Consider the following 22,530-nt stretch of genomic DNA (forward strand, 5'->3'; position numbering starts at 1 on the left):
CTCTGATGTAAACAGAGACAATCTTAACAAAAATGGGCTTCAAACAAATGTTTTATTAATTTATCAGTGCAGCACCGACATTCAACAGCTGCCAGCATTTTTTTAATTTTTTTTTTACAAAGCAGAAAAGGAATAAAAACTAGAATAAAGTTGCTGCTGAATAATCATATCATACATTTCTAAATGCCCTAGAGATAATCTGCGAGCGTTACAGCATAATATTCATCATTTTAATACTAAAAGAACTGAACTAATGAACAGCTGAAGTGAAACAAAAAGGTGTTCGATAAGGATTTAAAGGGGATTTCAAGTGCAGTTTATTCAAGTCTTATCATATATTCATAAGGAATGTATGATAAAGCCTTTGGATTTCCATTGAGAATAATATATCATTTCATACATCACTCAATAGTATGAAAACATTCACATCCCACTGGGGAATTTACAGAAACAATCTCACTTTTATAGTAAACATCCCCCGAACCAACCCCGACTGATTCAGAGACACAGTTTATCAGTCTTTTGTTGCAGGATTTTGTAATTTCGTCACACATAACTGCAGCAAAAAAAATGAATGATGTTATTGTGTGTTGCATTCAATTCTCCTAAATGACTTACGGTTCTTTTAAAGTGCAAATTCACTTCCATTACATTTGTTGCGGAAGCAGGAAGTGAGCCGACTCAAGTGCACCTTTTCTCAGGTCTACACCCAGGCCTGCCAGCCTGGAAAGAGCCTGCTCAGGTTTTTGGGGTCCATGGCTTGTTGGATGAGCAGGTTGACCTGCCCACCGACGCTGAGGACCGTGCCCTCCTCCACCCCCTTCAGCTTCTCCTGCAGCCTCAGCAGCACACGCTTGGCCACTTTGTTGAAGCTCTGGCTGTCACTGCAAGTGGGAAGGGTACGAAGTGATGAGACAGTGCTTCAAGAGCAATAGAAAAATGTTCATCTACATGGCTAGAAATGTGCTCATTTTCATCAGCTGCTGTAGCACCTGGATTTACGGTGGTTGTAGATGTCATCGCCCCCGATTGTGGAGCTGAGCGTTGCGTTGAGCTCCTGCTGTTCGTCGTGCTGCAGGTAGAAGGCCTTCAGTGGGTTCATGGTCCAGTCAAACAGAGGGTCATACAGCAGCACCTGTGCAGCACAGAAACACACGACGTCCTTACCAAACATGTGGTGAAGACCAGTGATTTAAGAGCAGTTGAGAGGCGTTGGTGTATGTGTGTGTGAGTTGACCCCATGTTTTTACCTCCACGATAGTCAGCAGAGCTTCTTGAGAGCTCCTCATCACCTCCATCGTCTTCTCACAACATCTGGCCAGAGGAAACATACATTTAAAAGAGTGCCGCAGTTAGCTTTTACGCAGCTGCATGTACTGAGATTTATTTCACTTTCAAATTCATCAGTGTCCTCGAAGGCACCATAAACCACATTATTATAAGACATAAGATAAGACTGGAGACTGCAAGTTGATTTTCACACTGCAGCGACACAAATATCATGTAATTTGTTTTGGAGAATAGTAACAAGTAATGTAAAGTATGAACTTTGTAGTTCAAGTAGGTCTGAGCTTAATGAGCAAATATTATAATGACAGATTAATCTCATAAAACTATGATGGAAGGGTATGAAAACATTCTCAGGCTTGACTTTTCATGATCTCCTCCCTCACTCCCTGCTCACCTCCTGAAAACTCCCTCCACTCCAGTGATGCCCATCCCATCCACAATGTCTCTGGACAGTCTGAAGGGGACAGTCTCAGGGGTGGGCAGGATCTTCCCCTGCTCAAAGGCCACACCTGAACACCATATACACGAAAAGGAAACAGACAGATGTGCTATGATGTATGTTATAGCATGAATTCACAATGTCTTGACCTTTTAATTACTTCACATTTGATTTCATTCCAATCATTAACTCTCAAAACAAGAAATGCACTTTGGTCAAGTCTTTCTGGATGGACAACAGGCTCATGCAGCTTCAGAGCAGCAGGCTCTGCGCACTCAGTGTTTATTTACACAGCCTCACCCTCTCTGAAGAGAAGACAAAATTTTCTATGACCACATGCTGTACATAAAATTAACAAGTGAGTAATTTTACCTAAATCGATGTGCACCAGTTCGGCAGTCTGCTCATCGATCAGAATATTCTGGATGTGTCTGTCCCCCAGGCCTACGATGTAGCCAACTATGGGCACAAAACACAGAAGATGACAGATAAATTATGGCCATCGACAATATCAAATTATATCATCAGGACATGAAAAATGACTTTACTAACTGTAAAAAAAAGCTTGCATGTCATAACTTATATCTTATAACTGCTTCTGGCCCAGCAGCAAAATGTTCACTGAGAAAATGTGTTTATTTGTCATTTTGAAGCAGGACTTGAAAATCCAAAGATTTCAGACTGTGAGACGCGGTGTTGAGCTGCTGTATGTGACATATTTCATTTATAGTACAAGACCCGGAGTGAACATCCAGTCCTGTCTGTACCTATAGAGGAGGTGGCCACGCTGCGAGTGTAAGCCAGCCGTTTCTCCATCCACACCGCGGGGTCCAGGAATCGTTCCATGCAGAAATACCTGAAGACGGGCCTGAAGTTCTGGCACACCTCGCTGTAGGCCTGGAGCTTCTCATCAAACGCCAGTCTTTGGGCCTCCTGTAGTGATTAACAAGTTGTCAGTCACCTTTTTTAGGGTTGATGAATGAAATCTCAACATGCAGTTCTGACTGGATCTACAGTGTGACTGCGCTCTGTCTTTTTCATCCAATATCACTGAAGCAGTACCATCATCTTCTTGCGGCAACTTAGGTTGGTCCAGTCCTGGGGTCTGAAGCGCTTATGGGCTCCTTTACTGGGGTCCACTAGAAACTCCCCAATAGGCACTGTGCCAGAACACCACTCCAACACGCCGCTACGCTGCGAGAACGGCACCACCTGGATGAAGCATGAGTGAGACAGGAAGTGGTTCTATTTTATACCACTGTGATGATTGTGAAAATAAGGGAAGTTGATGACACGCAGATCAAAGGAAACGTGGGACAGAAGAACCCGGTCTCAACTTATCATTCTCTTTGATCAAACAAGATCACAACATGCATAACCTTGTATTGTCTGATGTTGAGCTTCCTCTTGCGAGTGTCCGTATTGCGCTGCAGCAGCATGGAGCACATGCCGAAGACCTGCTGCATCACTGCATCCTGCCGCAGGTCGTCCTGACCCTGTTCATACCGAGAGGGCAAAGGTCACCGAGAACACGTTACATGATAAAGCCTCCACTTAATCCTGTGTTCTTCATATATACCAGAGGAACTATAATTGCTTCTTTTTTCCATTTAATTTTTCTACTAAAACTCAAGCCACTAAAATACAAAAAAAGTGTTTTATCCTGTCATGTTACATGATTGATTTCCATATGTACAATGATTTTGAAAATATTAAAATTCATTTTCCAGGACTGGAAAATATCACTGACGTATTTTTAGCTGATTGAGCAGCCGCAAGACAGGCTCACTGTGCATCAAATACCTAATGTGAGATTAATAACATCCCTAAATATTACACATTTTTCTCAGTGTGACACAAAAAGAAAAATAAATCGCATGAATAATAACAAATAATAGCACACTGATCTAAAAACAGAAAAGAGATTAACGATCGGAAAAAAACTGTTACTTCACCATGGCACTCCCAAGTGTCCTAAGTGGTGAATTATTAGCCTTTAAGTGGCTGATTAATGTTCCTGCAAACACACACACACACACACTCCTGAAGAACGTCCTCTCCTCATTAGAAAGGTGTGAAAGCATGTTTGTAACCTAGCAAACAAACTTTGTATTGGTACAAAAAGAAGATTAATTATTACCAACAGCCAGACTGAAATGGAAAAGAACTGAAGTCAAAAGTGAGACTCAGACTCAGACTCTAATCCCTCATGACAGCAGCTGATTTAGCTTTAAAAGAAGACGATTTGTTTAGTCGAAAACGATGTCTTTGCACATATTTGTAACATAAACTCAACCTCGCTCAGCCAGGGAACAAAACGCCTCTAACAGGACACACATGAGTTGCCTGCCTACCTTGACCAGTTGTCTCCTGCTCTTGCCGTCAGAGCCAACGCAGTCGATGATCTTGGGCAGGTTGACTCCTCCAGCCAGGCGATAATGGGGCATGAAGGATCTGATAGTTACCAGGTTGTCATAGCAGCCGGATGGATCTACCTATTTGGACAATGAAACAACTTGTGTTATCACACAGCACATTTGTTAAAAACTGTTGGAGGTGTTTTGTGCTGTACTGTGTTGTTTAACATGGAATGGGAACAAATGGTCAATTTTGATATTAAGAGAAGATGAGTTCAAGTGGTCAAATGTTCAAATTTTATGAAGTGTGTACCTCATTTGCTGCCAACAACACTGCTCTTTTTTATAAACTTAGAAACCTTCTTTTCAGAGGGAAATTTCAATATTATTTTAAACTACAATGTCAGCCACACCAGTGAATGAAATCAAATTAATCAGGCATAATAAAAGAAGAGACATAATTTTTCACCTTGATCTCCATTGTGGGAATGACAACATCATCCAGGTCTTTGATATGCATGATGGGCTGGTCAGCTGGGATGGGAATAGCCTCTATAATGAGACACAAACAGCAGCTGGACATGTGATACACACATTAAAGTTAAGGAACACAGATGTGTCTTTCACCCATTTTCAGATGAATCACACTGAAGACTCTCATCTTTGCTCAAAATGTCTTCTTTGACCATGTAAAGCACTAAAAAACTACAAATGATTTTTACACAGAGGAACTAGCCGCCCAAGTACATAGCACCAAGATAAATGCTAAAATTTATTGACGCTTCAAGAAAAAAAGCCCTTGAATCCACGAGAGGCCATCCAGCGTGTTGTGTGGTACATCACTGCGTTCCGACTACTCACTCTTCTCAGTTTTGTGCTTGCTGGCGTCCATATAAGCCAAAGTAATGTAGGAATCACACAGACGCTCGATCCCGCGGATCATCTCGCTTCTCTTTTTCTTGACCGCATTAATGATTTTCTGGGCCACATCTGAACGCTCCTGCACGACATAAACATTTGCATGAGAATCACACTCAGTAAACATCTATTTCTAATAGTTACAATATTTACAATAAAAGCCAGAGAAAATGAAATCAACTATTTATACAACCATGTGATTTGTATTAAATATAAATGATAATGGCACTAAATACTAAATAAGGTGTGGAAACAAAGCTAAAGGTTAATATACATGCGACTAACAAATTCTTTACCAAAACCAAGACATTTTGGTCAATGCTATGCTTCCAACTTTGTAACAGTTTGGGGAAGGCTCTTTTGTATTCCAACATGTCTGTGCCCCAGTGCACAAAGCAAAGTCCATAGAGACATGGTTGGATGAGTTTGGTATGAAAGAGCTTGATTGGCCCACACAGACCCCTGACCTCAGCCCCATCAAACACCCTTGAGATGGAGATTGTGAGTCAGTCCTTTTCATTCAACATCAGTGCCACAAACGCTCTACTGTATGAATGGGCAAAAAGAAACACACAGAACCACAGAAACACTCTTGTGGTAAGCTTTCCCAGAAGCAATGCCATTAAAGTCCCTCTTGGTGTAATGGTCAGGTAGCCCAATACTTTTGTCTACATAGTGTATTTTCCTTTGCATTCCTGCATCATGAAAATGTGTCACATTAAATTGAATTATCTAATGAAAGTCTCACCAGGTCAAACTGGGACGGCTGCCGAGGAGCGCTCTTTGACAGCCGGCTCCTGCAAAAGTCGTCATCTTTGTTGGCATTCACCAGGGCGAAAATGATGAAGAGGGTGTGGTGAGGATGTTCCAAACATGCTCGGCAGATCAGCTGTCAGGAGAGGAAACAAATGAAGCTGTAGTGCTGTTCCTTTTCCCAATAATGCAGTAATTATTATCTATATCAAATCTCTTGTTGGATTTTTCTGTAACTGATATGACAGAAAGTCATTACTGTGAAAAGTCAACAATATACTTAATGTGTATTACAAAATTGCTGCATTACGTCATTGAGGACATCATGAAAGCCTGTATCCTCAGTGGCCCCAGCTGGCTTCTTGGTCCCCATGCGAGCAGCCAGCTGATACATCAGAGGCAGGAACTTATAGGAAGGGATCTTCTTGACCCCTTTCTGGAAGAGAGATTAAAAGCAGATTTCCATTTACCCTGGTGGATTTAATCCCTAGCTGAAATGCAAAAATTAGCAATTTGGCTGCTATTTCCTAACCTTCATCATGTTGTTTACGGCCTTAACGTCTGCATTCTCCAGCCAGAGTGAAGCCAGGCGGAACACCCAGGTGTCATGCTCCTCTCCCTGCTCCAGACACTGGATGTAGTTCTCCACTGCCTTACAAAGGAAACGCTGTCTGTCTGCAAGCAGGTTGGACAGGGCCTTCTCGTCCAGCTCCAGCTCTCTCTGCACCTTTATTGTGTACCTGTGCAGTCAGAGGAGGAGCAAGTACAGTCAATACTGGGGATTTTTGTCTGTATAGATGCATTTAGCCATAATAAGTCTCTCAGTTGTGCTTTTAAAACAGACCTGTTGGACGTCACTTTACGCTCCTTCATCAAGTCCACTTCCTCTTTGGCCTTCTCCAGCAGCGCCTGCTTGTTCTCAAACTCAGAAGAATTCATGTATTTGTCAATGCTCTGGTACTGAGCGTCAGAGAAGCGGGCCAGAGACAGGAAGGCCTCCGTTCGCTGACTCTGCAAGCGGGCATCCTGATGCACGCCTGAATCCTCCTCGATCACCTCCACTGCCTGACAGAATGACACAGGAGAGGCGTGTACAGATTCGAAAAGCAAACAGCTTCTCTGACAGTGTGGCATCATTCGATAAGTCAGGTGGCCCACAGGTACAGGAAACACGCCAACACATATGTTTCATTTAAATTTGGCCACATGAATCTGCCATGGCCTGAGGACATAAGCTGTAAACTTAAAAGTTTAATACTGAAGTCTTTGGGTCTACTCATTATTTATCTAAATAATTCATGTCTGAGTATACGAGTGTGGTTGTCTAGCTGATGGGTAATAATTCATTCATGCGCAGGGTGTGTGTATAGGGTGTTACACATGAGACCTGAGTTTGAATATCGACTTTTTTTTGTCACTTTTACAAACATAAATAAAGAAAATAGCTCTGTACTGTAGCTGACTGGCGTGTTTTTTTTTTTAAGATGAAGCTATACTGTTCAGGTTATACCATAAGCTTTGTCTTACTCTCTCCAGGTACTTCACCAGTATTACTCCAGGGCTTTCTAGACAGGTCTCAGCCAGCCAGTTGCCACACAGCCGGAGGCACTCAGTGTAGACAGGGGCCACAGCAGGATTTAAGTCCACCTGGTCAGCAAAACACAAAACATAGAGAACAATTCTATCAAGATTTTACGCATTTTAATGAATGGTGACAAAGACGGTGATGCGTAGCAATGGATCAGTGTGTAGCATTGAGACATTTAGGTGTGTTTGTGAGTCACCTTTTCCTCTAGGTTGTTTATCATCTGCCTCAGCAGGCCCAGGGCCAGTCCCTGCTCTCCCTTTGCCCAGAACACCTGGGCTTCCTCCAGCTGCCATGACGACATAGGGGATGACGCCCAGGACTCTCCACCACCATGCTGCTTCATCTGGAACACTGCCCGCTCGGCCAGCTGGACAGGAACCACAGCACTGTGAGTACTTTGTAGATAACTGAGAAATAACCTCACAACAGACACACACACACAGCCCTACCTGTGTGTTCCCAGCTTTTCGAGCCAGCCGGCATAGCTCCATGAGGTGGTCAGTGAGAACCGAGCTAAGGTATTGGGTGCTGACTGGGTCTCCTACCCTGGACATCAGGGTGTGCTGGGCCACAGAACGGACAGTCAGGATGGGCTCCACCAAAGCAAAGTCGCTGTCAGCAAGCAGCTGGGAGTGCTGCCGCCACTGGCTGCAAACTTCCCTCAGAGTCACGTCTGAGAAGGGCCTAATATAGCAAGCACATGAAGCAGATACTTATTAGGGACAATGCTAATAAGTTAACTGTCTGTCAGCCTAACCTAAGACAGCAGGTAACAAATGTCTGACTGCTAAAATCACCTGGAAAAGAGCTGTTTCACACTCTCCATCTCCCTGATGCTCTGCAGGTTCCTGAGAGCTGGGTAAAGAGAAGACACAGCCTCTAGACTGCCTCTGCACAGCTCTTCCACCTCTGCACCCCTGTGGAAAAACACAAGCACACAGATGAGCGCATTACGTTGCCAGTTGAGAAGTGAGCTACAGTTAAAACTTAAAATTTCACAAAAGCTTAAACGGCTATCATACCTGGCCTGTTTCATAGTTTCATCAAATACGGAGAACTCTTTGTCCCTCAGTGCTTGCAGAGAACAAAACACTGATTCGTGGAAGCCAGGTTTGCATTTCTCACTCCTGATACAACATTTGGAAACAAAAGGCTTTTAAGTGAAAGACTGCCAGCGATTCTCTGACGGGTCACAGTTGTGTTTTGTGTAGCAGACACTGCACCCTCAGCTGCATGTTTACACCCCCCTGGCCTCACCTCTCTGACACCTCACAGTCCCACTGTGTGTTCCTCCAGGCAGCCTGGAAGCGGAGCTCTCTCAGCTCAGCTCCCCACTCTACCCCTTCACTCTCCAGACCCCTCATGTAGGTGGCGAGGATGCTGCTCAGACCAAAGTTCTGCAGGCCCTGTTGGTGAGATGGGGAGGGGGAACATGACCAGTGAAGATGGTGCATGTAAGTACAAGTTGTAGTAGTCTACATGCAAGCTTTCATTATTTTACCTCCACTATGCCCACTTGTCGAGTGACCTCAGGCAGAGTGGAGTGGAGGTCGTATGAAGTCAGGGCTTTGCCCCACATAGCCTCATGCTCATAGGTCCGAATCCTAGAAATTAAGACGACAAAATAAGTGATAATGTGAAAGACGGTGAGCAGATATGCAGACCTTGTTAATTTTCTTCTGCACTACCTTGTCAGTGGACTGGTCATCGTCTCCCCACCACAGCCGTACAGACTGTCAGGCTCTCCAATGCTCCGATACACCTCGATCAGCAGCTCCTGCAAAAGAGATTGAACACAGAACAAAAGAGAGCAAATAAATCTTAATACACATGACAGAGTGACCTTCAATTGGACTGCAGACTGTTTTACAGCCATTTACACTGTTTGTGTATTACACTGCACCTACACACATCAAACACTAACTGTCATTTCAAGACATTTTCTAGGAACACAGCAAAAAGAATTATGTATCAGCAAATTGATCTGAATGTTAATCTGGAATATAAACTTATCAACACACAAAAAAATAAAACACATGTGACATGAAGAACTGACCTGCAGACTGATGTTGGTGTCTTCCATACTCTTCTCAGTCAGGCTGGAGATGGTGACCGTCTGGCTGTTCTCTTCAAAACTGATTTTGCGTGTTGCTCTGGACTTGGTTCTGCAGATTTTTTTTAAAGACATGGATTAAAGAAAGAAAATGCAAAAATAATAAATAGATAAAAACTGGTAGATTTAGTTTTCAAGATCTTTTGCATATTACTGTTATTACTACCCAGGTAAAAAAAATAACACATCAACAAACTCTAACAATGGAATAATGTTATGCACAGATAAGAATTAAAATCCCACAGAGAAAAACATCTTCCGGTTTAAAATTTCATTCCACACCTGCGACTTTCCTCCAAGTTCGTTTTGATCTTATCGACATAGATCTCAGTGTAGAGCAGGGCGGTGAAATGTGCTGAACAGGACTGAGCAGCTCTGGCCACCTCCAGGTAGTTCAGCTCCAGCCAGAAGTTTGAGTCACACACTGTCCCACAGGAGCTGCTGGAAGAAGGATGCAGTGTTCACATGCACCCACATTACCAGATCGGATAAAGGGGAGGGGAATATTTACTGTTATCTCAAGTATATTTGATCACAATAAAACTGCAAACCTATCAGCTTCCTGTGGTCTCTCTTGGTGTCTCAGATAGTCAATAACAGCAAGCATGGTACGCAAAGATGTTTTGTCATACAAGCCATGGCTGGCAGTGTCCGACTCTGTAAAGAATAATAAAGGCCAATCAAAACCTTCATGTGATCACAGTAATCACTTCCATTCACTGGTTAAGCATCTGAATGTGAACCGGGCCTGAACCGGGCAAAGAGAATGACGAAATGATCATTTTCATGTGTCTTACTCTCCAACTTCCCAGAGTCAGAGTTGAGAGGTGTGGCAGAGCGACTGGAGGCCTGAGCACTTCGGGAACAAAAGGTGAAGAAGTCCTGAATGTGAGAGGAGAGCGACTCCCTCCATGTACCATCAGAGTCATCGAGAAGAATGGAGTGAATGATGAGGGGCAGCAGCCTCTGGCAGCAGTCCACCCACACCTGGAGACACATGGAGGAAAGAAGATGTGCTTAGATCTGTAGCTCTGCATTACAGGATGGGTTCTAAATGGAAATGGTTGATGTACAACATGTAACAAAATGTGGGCCACAAACATTATCACAAATCGTATTAAAATAAGCTCCTAAGAAATGAAATGAAGGCAGAGTATGACTGAATAAGAGTTGTTAAGGTGCCCTCCATGTGCTCACCAGACACAGTGGTCGTGACAGTAGCAGAGCCTCATTCCTGACTCCTCCACTGTTGAGCAGGGCACTGCATAGAGCTTTCAGCCAGGCTTTGTGGCCGCCCGCCTGGGGAATCCAAAACACCTGACTCTCCAGCTTCTCCCTGGCCTCCGAACTCTCCTCGGCACTCACAGCTACCGCCTAACCAGGGTGCCAAGTGGGTGGACACAGACGATAAATGAAAACACACATTCAAACAAGTGAGGGAGCAGAGATGTAAAAACGGTTGATGCTTTTTTGTTGTTTGGCACACATGCAGATTTAACACACAAAAACATCTCCCACCCACCTTCTTCTTGGTCTTTCTAAAGGGATTGAGGTAGGCCAGCATGGGGTCTCTGTTGTCTTTGTGTTGCTCCCAGAAGTCGACTCCAGACTGAGAGGCCAGGATGTCCTTCACACACTGAGTGGCGGCCTGCCTCACCTCAATACTGAGAGACAGCACAAATATCTTTAACCACATGTAGTTCCAACCAAGCAATCTGATTGGTCAACTACACATTTAGAACGTGATCAAATGAGCATGACACCACACTGTGCTCATCACTAAAATATTGTGGGAAAAAAAAATAAATCAGGGAGGGGGAAAATCAGAGAGTCACAAACTTCATGCATGACATAAGCCCAGCTGTCAGGACTGAGGATTTTGTTTTTATCTTTCTCACCCACCAACAGCAGTGACAAGACTGAGGCTAAAAAAAAAGAGTCATGAACTTCTGATGTAAGCTTCACTGTACCGCTGGTGAGTGAGCGCGTCGTTCATGCAGTTGAGAATGATGTAAAGACATTGTGACTCAGTGGAGGTGAAGAGAGACACAGCCTTTTCATAGAGGGGGTCCCTGCCATGAAGCAGAGCGATGGTGGAGAAATCCACAGGACCCAGTTCTCCTAGACAGCTGCCCGCCGCTTCTGCAGGAAAATATTTGTGCTTGTAAAACTGAAAACGATGAAAACAGTATGGGAATGGGCCGAGAATTAATTTTGATTTTATACCAAAAATGTCGGCTCCTCCGGGGTGGTTGGCTGCTAGCTTACAGAGCTGCAGCAGGCTGAGCACCAGCTTCACCAGCACACTGTCAGTGGGTTCAGCTACAGAGAGGGCAAAAAGAGAGAACATTTAGAACAAACTCATTAGCTATTTAACATGACTACTTTTTTTTTAGGCACAGACAATATTTCTCTCTGCTTTCACTGTACCATGGCACTCTTTCAGCAGCTCTCTGATTTGTCCCTTGCTGTTGCACAGCTGTCTGGTCAGTTCCTTCAGCCCCTCCAGTCTGGTCAAAGGTAAGGAGTCACAGGATGTCACTGACAGGAAGTGGGCTATCTCCTTTAAAAGAGAGTCAAGGGGGTAAAGCAGTTAAATTTAAAATGAGCTATTTTTCATTGGTAACTATGATATTTCTACTCCTCAATTCACTGAGGAATCAGGGCTACATGCATCAAAAGAAAATGACCCTGATACAAGATACTAATGCTAATAATGTATATTAGTTGGGCCATTACCCTTCTCAGTGTAAATTTCCCGGTGTTATATTTCAGCGTGTGCTGTACGGATCGCAGCTCTCTGAATTCAGGGAGGTCAGGAAATGGCTCCAACCTGCTGATGGCTCCTTTTAGCTTCACCTGATTTTCTATCACGAGAAACTGCAACAGACTGAGCACCTAAAGCATAAAAGCAACATAGAAATGGAAATGTGAGGCTCACAAATGCAGACGTGTAATTTGTCTTCATTTGCCATAAACTGCACATCATTTTCGTTGAGTCTGCAATCTTGCAAAACAGAACTTTCTTGTTTTCCTGACTCCCTTGTCACTCACCTGTTGCGAGATGGCAGGTCGACTGGTCGCCTGAGCAGTAAGAGTGCCAACGATGACCTGTAGGTGGCAGTCTAGAGCATCATCGCAGAACTGCAGAGCTGCCCGACACACACAGGTCAACAGGTCGCAGCACAGAGACAGGCTTCTGTTAGCGACCTCATCACACTGAACTGGTCTGAGGATCACAGAAACACAAGCTGGTTAAGCCTGGACAGTGACTGGTCTGGGTCTACACAGTGTGTGTGCAATGCTGCATGTCTGCATGATACCTGTGAGCTACTTGTGTGCACCGACCTGCTGTTGATATGATGAATAAGTGTATAGATAACATCTCTGAGGACAAAGGCCCAGGCTCCTCCCAGGCCATCCTTCACCTCTCTGAGCAGCAGGCTGACAAAAAGGTGATACATGAGGAGGATGCGATGGCGTTCGTAGCTGTTGGTGGTCTCTGCTGCTCTTTCACACACCGCCAGCAGAATCCTCTGGATGGAAATCTGGAAAATGGGACGACAATCAGGACAGCGTGACACAGAACAGGGCAAACAGTTAAACTGGTTGTAGTAGTCAAAACTACTCAAAATGTTGAGGGGGGAAGGACTCAAACATCTTACCGGAGTTTTTGAGAGAATGGCTACCAAAGACTTGTGGTTGGCACTGTGGCACTTGCTGAGGTAGTCCAATGTTGCTTTAATGACATAAGAGCTGAAATACGGTGGGTTTGGTGCAGGGTCCAGCTCCCTGAAGGGCATTAAACAGTTATTTAGTGATACATTTTTGTTCATTTTAACTTGACTTTAACACAAAGAAAAGTTACCTTTACTCACATCCAGGGTGAAACTAAGAGAAATACATGAGAAAATCAGGGTGTATTTTAAATACTGTTACCCTATAAAGCGTTTGAGATCTCCTTGGTCCCCTTCCACTCCACCTCCTTCATACAGAGTCATTAGCAGTTCAACCACTATGTCTGCCAAGTTACTGTGGATCAGGCTGTCAATCTCCTGCAGACCCATGCACAAACATGTGGACAGTCGGATAAATTTGCCATTCCGTTATTTCATTTTTACTAATATGCTGTGCACACTGCACACAGAGTTGAGCCTGTGATCGTGCATAACTTTTGATCAGTTTCTTAGCACCAACATTACACAACACACAACTCTACCGCCAGATGGGCAGCTGTTACACAGCTGTGTTCACCTGTTTGCCCAGACAGTTGCCGTCTTTGAGCAGATCGTACACTCTGTGGGCCTTCTCTCGCTGCTGTGCAACCTGAGCATCCTGGCCAGACAAGGCAAAGTATGGCAGGATGTTGACCATGATCTTGGGGAAACAGTCGGCCAGTAACTCTCTCCAGTCCTTCCCAAGATATCTGCCGATAGACTTCACCTGCTCAAAGTCATCCAGGAAGACCAGATGGGGGATCAAAACCTGGTAAGAAGAGCTTCAAAGGGACACAAGACAACAGGGGAGTTTGATGGACCAGTAGTCAAGACCACTGCTTAATATTGAAAGGAAGTGGCCACTTAGCAACATCAAATGACATGACATAAAAATAACAGAAGTTTATTTCCTCACTTATAGAAATCTTTGACTGTGTCATGGTCTAGGAGGGTGTAGGGGAAAGATCCAAGAGTGTAGCGATCGTCAGACTGTCTTTGTGCGAGCCACTCGGAGACCAAGTAGTACAGGTGAGAAGTGACAAATGTCTTCACGTTCCGGTAGCCCAGCGCTCTGGATACACTGCACAACATCTGACACAAAAAACAGCTCATTCAGTTGATGCTGTAGAATGTTACCAAAAATCTTACACAGGTTCTAAATTCTACTTTTACAGCTACATTCAGCATCTTGAAAATCCATTTTTTCATACTGCAGAGGGCCCTGAAATCAGTACCTTTTTGATGACCTGTTCCTCTATATTGTTCTCCTTATAGGACTGGAAGAGGGCAAACAGACACTGTTTTTCACAGACTGGGCTACAACACAATACAACGGACAAACTCTTCAACAGGGTGGCCTTGCGGTTAAACGACTCGTCCTGCTGGTCCTCTGAAGAAATGCTTTTCTGTGTAGGAGCACACGGACAAAAAAAAACATTAAGAAAGTCGAACAGAGGCAGACGCACACGTGATACTATTCAACAGATGACAAACTTACTGGGAGCCTCATTCCTTCCTGAGCCTTCAGGTAAATGCTCTCAAAAGCTTTCTGCTGGTGTTTGAGCGGCAACATCTTCCTCTTATCTGGATGCTCTGGCCTCATCTCCAGAAATAACCTAGACACACAAGAGAATCAGATCTACAATCCACTTAATGACTTCCATTTTCCATAAAAATGTATTCTGATACATCATCAGTGGTGCCACGCTGGCGTACCTCTCCACTGACATGGCTACCAGCATGCGGACTTGGTGGTGGGCATCTGCAAGGTGAGACGGAAGGATGACAGACACTGGAAGATCTTCCTCTTTGTCAGGCCCTCTGATACTTAAAATCGCCCATTTACAACATGGATCAGCCTGTCAGAGGGGAGAAAAGTCAAAACACACAAAGAGGTGCTAACAGAACGAATGGTATTTTGATATCTAATTGAAACATACAGAGGATGTGCAGAAAAGTTAAGAAGAGAGTGGAGCTTTGAGGTACATCCTATTCTCCACTCTCCAGTGTTGGCTGATCAGTCAGAACATGAACTTATTCGGACATAAACGTGATTTGATAAAATATTACAAAGTGTCCAGCTTGTGTCATTTATTCTCAAGATATAAAAGAGAGAAATGCAAACCTCAGTGGTCGCGCTGATATGCATAAGATCAATAACTAGACCTGTGTGAGCGCTTACCTCCAGCAAAGCGACCAGACATCGCACTAAAGCGGCTCGTACAGCTGTCATGCATTTCCCCGTTTGGCTCAGGAAACTGAAGCACAGCACAGTTATTCTCAGACTGAATCACACAAAAATTATTAGCAGATTATGTCCAAATGCAGTGAAAGTGCTTGACATAGATGTTTTGAAGCACAGCGATTGTTTTAAGTGTGTCAAACTGCCTTGACACCCCTGCTCCAACCTTGTTTTGATTTAGGACTGTCAAACAAGGACCCAAAAACCAAAGTTCTCATTCCAAGGAATGAAAAGCTATGGTAAATCTGACACAGCACAGCTGAGGTGCTCTGTAGTCTTCTGTATCACTAGTCAAAAGAATATGAGTACTACATGTGATTAGAGACATTTTCCCAAAGGAATGATGGTTCTATGGTTTTGGCATTTCAAATCTGATGCCTGCAATGTGATCAAAGCGACCCTTGTCAAATGAGGCACGTCAGTTATTGCTTTTAGTGCGTTTGGACTGAAGAACTTAAGGTTCCTTACCACAGACAGAGGCTCAACTTTAAGAGGAGATTCACATCATCTCTTACAAACCCACCCTGCATATGTTCATGTTGTAGAAAAACGTCACTAACCAGAATCCAGACACCACTTGTAGCAGAGATCCCTGAACATGTTTCATTTCCTCTGGCACACGGTGAGTTTTCCCAAGGCTCCTAATGGCAGGTAACAAACCCAGCAAAACAGCAGCACAGATCTCTTGGTCCTGACGATACTGAGAACACAGGTCTCTGTGAACACAGCACAATGAACAGACTTCAGTATTGGCAACACAGATTACGTGAAATGCATTAAAATGCAACAGAAAGTCACAAAAAGATTCCCTACGCCAGAGGACCAAGCAGCGAATCAAATTCTTCTGGACAGAGCGAGTCCTCAGCAGGAAGCTTCTTCAACAGGACAAGGTACTGGAAGGGAACCAGATATTAAGTGTTCACCAGCTACACCAGTATCGCCACTGCAACTATGCCTCTCCACGGCAGCTGCTACCCACCATGTTGAGATGCAGGGCTTTGCTGAAGTCTATCTGCTCCAGAAGCAGCAGCAGCCTGCGCCGCACCTCCTGCGGCTTGAAGAGCAGGCCGTGGATGGGCTGGACAGAGCCACACTCACACAGGAACTCCAAGACTGCCAGAACAGCCAGGTCCTGTTGGGCCAGATGATCGTCGGCTAGCAGACTTTTAGCACCTGATGCAGGACAGAACCACTTGGATCAACATGTATTAGCAACAATCAACACACTGGATCCCCTGTACGAGTGAAATATATTTACAGGTGCTCAGTGCATGGTGTGATTTAGTAGACATAAAATAGTGTTAAGGCATGTTACGTTCAGTGGGTCAAAGTATGAAATGAAGCCACCAAAGCAGTTGTTTTTAACAGTACTGAAATAGGAATTTATTGCTTAATTTCTATACATTATTAGTTTTTTCTAATCTCAACAGAGGCATTGATTTATAGAGCAGAAGTGATCCCCTCTCACCTGGTCCACAAGAAGTGTCACTGTTGTCCCCCTTCTGTCTGAGGGATCCACTATTGCTGCTGTGGGTCTCGTTGTCCTCATCAAACAGATCAATGTTGTCCCCTTGTTGAGTTCTGGTCACATCCCAGTCATGATCCATATGATCGTCTTCATCCACAACACCGACTCTCTTAGAGACATTGCTTAACTGAAGAGCAAAGGAAGTAAGATCAATTCAAGTGAGGCAGCTCTCTCTTCTTTTATCCTCAGACATCTCGTATCTGCTATGCACTGTGTATGTCACGTACCAGCAGCTTGCAGATCTCAGCCAGGTCACTGAGGAGACTGGCTGGCAGGATCATGATGAACAGGCTGGAGGAGATGGGAGAAACTTTATCCTGCAGAGGAAAGGACAACAGAATGTTTCCCACCAGACTACATTCTGAATGAGTGAGTGGCTTCAGGGACTGTAGAGGACGTGTCTGTACTGTCCATAAACTGACCAGATTCATCTAAATGTTGTATTATTTCAGCATAATGCAGACTGTCATGAGAGATGTTTTTATCACCTCGTTTCCTCTGCTGGCTGACTGCGTGCAGAGCTTCACGACAGATCTCAGCGTGCTCATGGTTACTTCCTCCGACATCTTCACTTTCAAACTAAAAACAAAGCCGCTGAACTCCTGTGCCAGAGCCTGATTAACGAGAACACATCAACAGTGTTAAATTTTGATATTTTCTGATGTCCAGTTTTCAGTGTTTCAGAAAATTAGATTATTAATCAGTCAAGGACAGAACGATAAATCTACTGCACATTTACATTTTATGCATTTAGTGGCATCTGATACCTTGGCTTTAGTGAAGAGCTGTGAGCAACAGGCCTCCTCCTCAGTGAGAATCCCTGTGGAGACGTAACCTGCGAGAACACCGGTCAGCAGGCTGAAACAGCGCACCAGACACTCTGGAGGGGTGGACTGAGACTGTGGAGGGGCAATCAGAATAAAAACCAGTTTGTCACTGGGACGACTACACGGACACATAAAAACACACGTTAACTTCTGCTCACATCAGGAGAGTAGCAGTTGAGCAGGTTGTCAGCCACACAAAGCAGGGATTGCTCCAACTTGCTTCTAAGGCTGGGGACGGCAGTGAATTGGCCACCAGCTGAAGCCGTTCTCACCGCCCCGTCAGTCCCTTGCGTCACTGAGGGCAGCGTGCTGAAGCTGAACTGCAGATAGAGTCTCTCGATCTCTTCCAAGTTGTCTTTGGCATTGGATGAGGTTTGTTCGTGATAAAAGGCACTTTGGAAAAGTAATTGAGTACTGAGTTATTTTCGCTCCAAAATCATATTGCATGTACAGAGAAGACAAAGATGATACTGATATGGGATAAATTCACTATCATATATGATTAGTTATGTATTAATAGCGATGCCAAAAAAACAACTGATTGATGAATTGAGCAGAAAAAGCATGGTTTTGGTACACAGGATCATTTCCCTCACCTTTCTACTCCCTCAGTACCCAGCAGAAACTTCAAACCAGTTCTGGTGTCTTTTAAGGTCAGTGAGAGCAGGATGTTCGCTATTAGATTATAAGGAAAGTCTCTGCACACAAGATTAAAATAAAGCATACAATTACAGACATATGGCTTGAAAAAGAATATAATTTACATTCTTACACAAGCAAGTGCTGAACAAAGATAAAATTATATATAGTCAAAGACAGAAAAGAATCCCAGCACCAACCTGCAGATGATGGGGTGCGGTCTGGAGCTATCCTCCACCTCATCGCTCTGGTCAGTCATCAGCAGCCAGGCTATGAGCGTCTCCTTCAGGTTAAGGGGTGCGGATCCCTCCATGACCCCCACATGGTCCCCGTCTGAACTCACGAGGAGACTTTTAGGGACCGGACACTTTAGTAAGGCTTGGGCTAAACAGAGGGCAGCATCCCTATGGTTAAAGAGAAAAAACACACATCTATTATACTGACATGTTTTCAATAACAAAGATTTAATTTAACGGTAAACAATAAGACTCACTGTGATGGTTTACATGCTGATCCAGAGAAGAGCTTCCAGAGCTCCCTGTCCACAGTGATCAGTCCACTGTGGACAACAGAGTTTAGCAGGTCCAGGCAGAGGGTCTCTATCTGAGGTGAGCTGACCCCACGCAGTGCCAGGGCCCAGACTCGACCCCACAGCCTACCCAGCTCCGTCCTGTGCACTTGGGCCCTCTCTGGGTGGCGGGCCTGGCACCGGGCCACCTCCCTCAAACACCGCAGCACATACGGCCCCCTCTCTCCTCTTCGCTGCTCAGCCAGGAGCTGGTACAGCACTGACAGCAGTGGGACCAGCTCCTGGCCAGGCAACAAGGACGGGTACTTAGAGGCAAGAACTGCAGTGATCTGCAGCCTGTGAGGAGAAAATGAAAGAGGAATATCTTCACATGATCTTTGATCTACAAAGATCAGACAAACTACAGGCTCCTTTTCTGAGGTTTTCTACCATATAATAAAACAAATGAAGCCATTTTTAAGCAGCTGTACTCAGTACTAATTTGTTTACCATTAAAATGTTCTTATACTCATTCGGTTGTGATTTTCATACCATGGTATGACATCAAAGTCACTATGCTGAGGCTGCAGATGGTCCCGGAGGACCTCCCAGCCCAGCTCGATGCGCCGTCGTTTGCTGGCTGCTCCATGGGTCGGACTGCCCACTTGGGTGGGTCTGATGAGGGCCTGGGTCACCTCTAAGACGTGGGGGGCATTGTCGTCACTGAACAGCTACATGCAGGAAACACAAGAAGATCAAAGAAATAAGATGGCTCTCATAGATGTGTACATTTTATATCAGCTAAGTAGCTACACGATTGCATAAACATTTACATCAAACAAAACTGTGACTCTCTGTATGAATACTTGTGACCTCTTGACATCGGTTACCTGGTGACAGATATCAGCTGTGAGCTCAATGAGATTGTCTTTGACAGCTATGTGTCGGGTCCCCGTGACGTACTTCCCTCTGCTGCCTATGTGGCTAATTTCTCTGATTAGGGCATCATACAGATTGTACAGCAGACTCTGCCACCTGGTCCAGTCCTCAGCATGAGCACCTAAAATGTGAAAAATGGGGGAACAGGTTATTTGTTTCAGGACAAACTTGTGGTTTAAAATGTTTTAGTCCATTGTTTTTAAATCATGAGTTTGCATTGTGCTAATCCAAAGTTCAGCCACTGGTTTCATCATCATTTTCATGGCATAAAACTACATTTTCTGGTTTTAAATTGATGAAATTGACAAACATTCCTTGAAATCAGTGATCCATCACAATTCCTTTTGAGTCACTTCCTGAAATCTTTCCTTGGTGGTGCAATTTCAACTTTGAAAAGTAAGTTGTTAAAAACCTATTTTTCTGTTGCTTGGATCAGTAAACTCAGTGGAACAGCATATGGAACTGCACCCAACCCACCATAAAACCTATCAAGCATTAAAAGATAAACTTGTTTTTACCAAAAAGGAAAGATAACTCTACCTGCATCCTGTGTTTTTGCTCCTTTGGGGTGGTGAGCACAAATCTGCAGCTTAAAAAATTCCACAATCTCCTCTTTGAGAGCAGCAGCGGGTCTCATATCTGACCAGACATACAGTATAGAAGGCAGAAGCTCTTCTCCCAGGCGACACACCCTCATCCGACAGTTCATGGCTGCGGATCTCAAGAAGATGTTCAGAGCAGAGACTAGGTGCTCCAAAACAGCCAAGTGTTTCTCCTGCCTAACAGGGTCACAGGATTTAGAAAAAGAAAACAGTAAGTGCAAATCTAGTGTTATTTTTCCATCGATTTAGGATGATGTCGGCAAAAGACTTCACCTGGCATTTAGCAGTGCTTTGGAGAAGAAGCTGAACAGAGTGTTGTTGTATCCTTCAGTCTGCATGCAGCAGCCCTGCACCACCGTGTGGATGACTCTGCTCACCAACACGCAGTTGATGGACTTGGATGAGGAGTTGAACAGGTGACAGTATAAGTCCAAGAGACCTAACGATCAAAAAAATAAACAAAATGGTATTCAGTTGAGTGAGGTGGTGTTACAATATCAGACAACAGTAATAACATGGAGTAAAACAGCAAAGAAAATTAGCGTTGATGAAATTTTTCGACAATTGTTATATCATTTAGAGGTATATCCCACTGACTGTGCCACTGCTGTGGAGTGATGTCACACCAGTATTTGCGGACAGAGAGGACATCTTTTACTAGGAGGCTGCTGTAATCTTCTCCATAGGCTGAACAGCTGTATGAACTCTGCAGGATCTCCATCACATGTTTAAGCAGCTCACTGCACTTCAGATGTGGCCCACCTGCAGAGAGCAAGACAGACACAGTAAGGTGAGATGTTCACACCAGTCACTGAGAATTTCTTCTGAATTGGGTGATGTAAAAAAATGTATTATTTAAACATAATAAAGACACATAAATGTAAAATTGTAATAACAATTTCACTTAAAATTGTATTGTAACCCACAGCTCACAAAGACACTGCCCTTACGTTTGTTTGCATAGCGAATGAAGTATTTGATCAAGCTGCAAATTTCAGCCATCTTCTTCTGCCGCGTAGCCAGTGTAGTTGCTTTACTCGATTGCATGCTTTCTGTCTCCTTCTGGACATAACGCTGTATAAATCTGACACGGATAAAACAAGAACCAGAACATGATCTGTACTACACTGGAGAATTTTATTGTCATTTTGTTGCTTATGTTAAAATGCAAATTTACAGAAGAAAACTACCTGAAAACAGCATCCCATGTGAGTTGCTTGGAGCCCTTAGTTTTAGATCCAGAGGTACGATCCAACTCCTGCACCACCTCTGGAGTTCGTAGGAGTCGCCTGAAGCGCTCAGCTTCTTTCTAGGGGTGTGAAGTGGGGAAACAACTGTCAAAATGCTACATCAAAGCTGAAGTCTAATACAACTAATTTCCTTGATTACCTTCCTCTCTGTAGCTTTGTCACTCCCCAGGCCTCTGCAGCAGACCAGGAGATCATGAAAGGCCAGACTCATTGTGCTTCACGCTGGATGAGCAGGACACAGCTTTATTAAATGTAGACTATTCTACCTGCCAAGACAGGAAATTAACAAGAGAGAATGTTGTTATTCCTCAGTATGCCTACACTACAGTCACTTAGCACACGTAGCCGCTCTACTCTCCAAAGCCCTCCTGACAATCTATTTACATGAGATGACAGTTTATATAGCCAACAATTAACCTAACACCTGCAAAACACTATCATCAGCCGGACCTTGTGCACCAGCTATTTTAACAACACAGCATTGCAGATTTGAACTTCACAAACACCCATTCAAACACTGCAGCTCTCAGTCTGATCACTGACCTCTGATGATTATGCCTATTGTAGTTAAAGAGCTGTCGCAGATGCAGGCACATGGATGTTAACTGCGCAACAGCCAGCTCCTGCTTTTCTCACAACTTTGCCATCTTAACAGACACACGCACGAACACGTAGTCCACGCAGGAAATTCCCGCCCCAGCATCAGCCGTGATTAGGTTACGTCACTTCCTGGTCGTGGCTAGAATTGTGTGCGGCAACTTTTGTGCCAACGTTAAAGTAAAGGTACAATTTTGTTCAGCGTAGTATTATTAAAATGATGA

At 44.1% G+C, this 22,530-nt stretch overlaps 1 protein-coding gene across 5 annotated transcripts; it reads right to left on the reverse strand.

The window, feature by feature from the left end:
• Positions 1 to 33: 33 nt before the first annotated feature.
• atm (ATM serine/threonine kinase) lies at positions 34 to 22,406 on the reverse strand. Of its 5 annotated transcripts, none has more exons than XM_046390261.1 (63): positions 22,253 to 22,404; positions 21,849 to 21,975; positions 21,650 to 21,768; positions 21,410 to 21,543; positions 21,057 to 21,221; positions 20,733 to 20,898; positions 20,398 to 20,636; positions 19,809 to 19,978; positions 19,471 to 19,649; positions 18,904 to 19,275; positions 18,611 to 18,814; positions 18,368 to 18,469; positions 17,930 to 18,164; positions 17,712 to 17,843; positions 17,433 to 17,558; positions 17,172 to 17,261; positions 16,885 to 17,071; positions 16,396 to 16,589; positions 16,230 to 16,309; positions 15,977 to 16,132; positions 15,357 to 15,432; positions 14,891 to 15,033; positions 14,673 to 14,790; positions 14,410 to 14,580; positions 14,091 to 14,266; positions 13,713 to 13,956; positions 13,398 to 13,513; positions 13,124 to 13,250; positions 12,807 to 13,006; positions 12,513 to 12,687; positions 12,198 to 12,356; positions 11,889 to 12,021; positions 11,685 to 11,780; positions 11,429 to 11,600; positions 10,981 to 11,122; positions 10,656 to 10,832; positions 10,256 to 10,445; positions 10,010 to 10,115; positions 9,741 to 9,896; positions 9,402 to 9,510; positions 9,034 to 9,122; positions 8,847 to 8,949; positions 8,603 to 8,751; positions 8,368 to 8,472; positions 8,143 to 8,262; positions 7,795 to 8,029; positions 7,542 to 7,712; positions 7,285 to 7,404; positions 6,602 to 6,822; positions 6,290 to 6,497; positions 6,068 to 6,193; positions 5,753 to 5,893; positions 4,948 to 5,086; positions 4,556 to 4,638; positions 4,084 to 4,224; positions 3,109 to 3,225; positions 2,792 to 2,941; positions 2,497 to 2,662; positions 2,102 to 2,188; positions 1,685 to 1,799; positions 1,251 to 1,314; positions 993 to 1,135; positions 34 to 884 (listed from the first exon to the last, which is right to left on the reverse strand). In XM_046390261.1, the coding sequence occupies exons 2-63, from the start codon at positions 21,918 to 21,920 to the stop codon at positions 704 to 706; spliced, it is 9,282 nt and encodes a 3,093-aa protein (XP_046246217.1). In that variant the 5' UTR covers positions 21,921 to 21,975; positions 22,253 to 22,404; the 3' UTR covers positions 34 to 703. The 5 variants fall into 5 exon arrangements, 4 of the variants coding, with proteins under 4 accessions (XP_046246217.1, XP_046246216.1, XP_046246218.1 ...); XM_046390260.1 differs by having other exon boundaries at positions 9,741 to 9,899; XM_046390262.1 differs by lacking the exons at positions 21,650 to 21,768; positions 21,849 to 21,975; positions 22,253 to 22,404 and having other exon boundaries at positions 9,741 to 9,899; positions 21,086 to 21,221.
• Between the last annotated feature and the right edge of the window lie 124 nt (positions 22,407 to 22,530).

This window comes from Scatophagus argus, chromosome 5 (genome assembly GCF_020382885.2).
Source record: "Scatophagus argus isolate fScaArg1 chromosome 5, fScaArg1.pri, whole genome shotgun sequence".
NCBI lineage: Eukaryota > Metazoa > Chordata > Actinopteri > Scatophagidae > Scatophagus > Scatophagus argus.

Bases quoted from the DNA above. Each gene is read 5' to 3' on its own strand.
- atm (XM_046390260.1), bottom strand. From the start codon at position 21,920: ATGAGTCTGGCCTTTCATGATCTCCTGGTCTGCTGCAGAGGCCTGGGG. The intron at 21,769-21,848 runs GTAATCAAGGAA...TCACACCCCTAG, and splicing joins ACAAAGCTACAGAGAGGAAG to AAAGAAGCTGAGCGCTTCAG. The intron at 7,405-7,541 runs GTGACTCACAAA...TTTGCTGACCAG, and splicing joins TAAACAACCTAGAGGAAAAG to GTGGACTTAAATCCTGCTGT.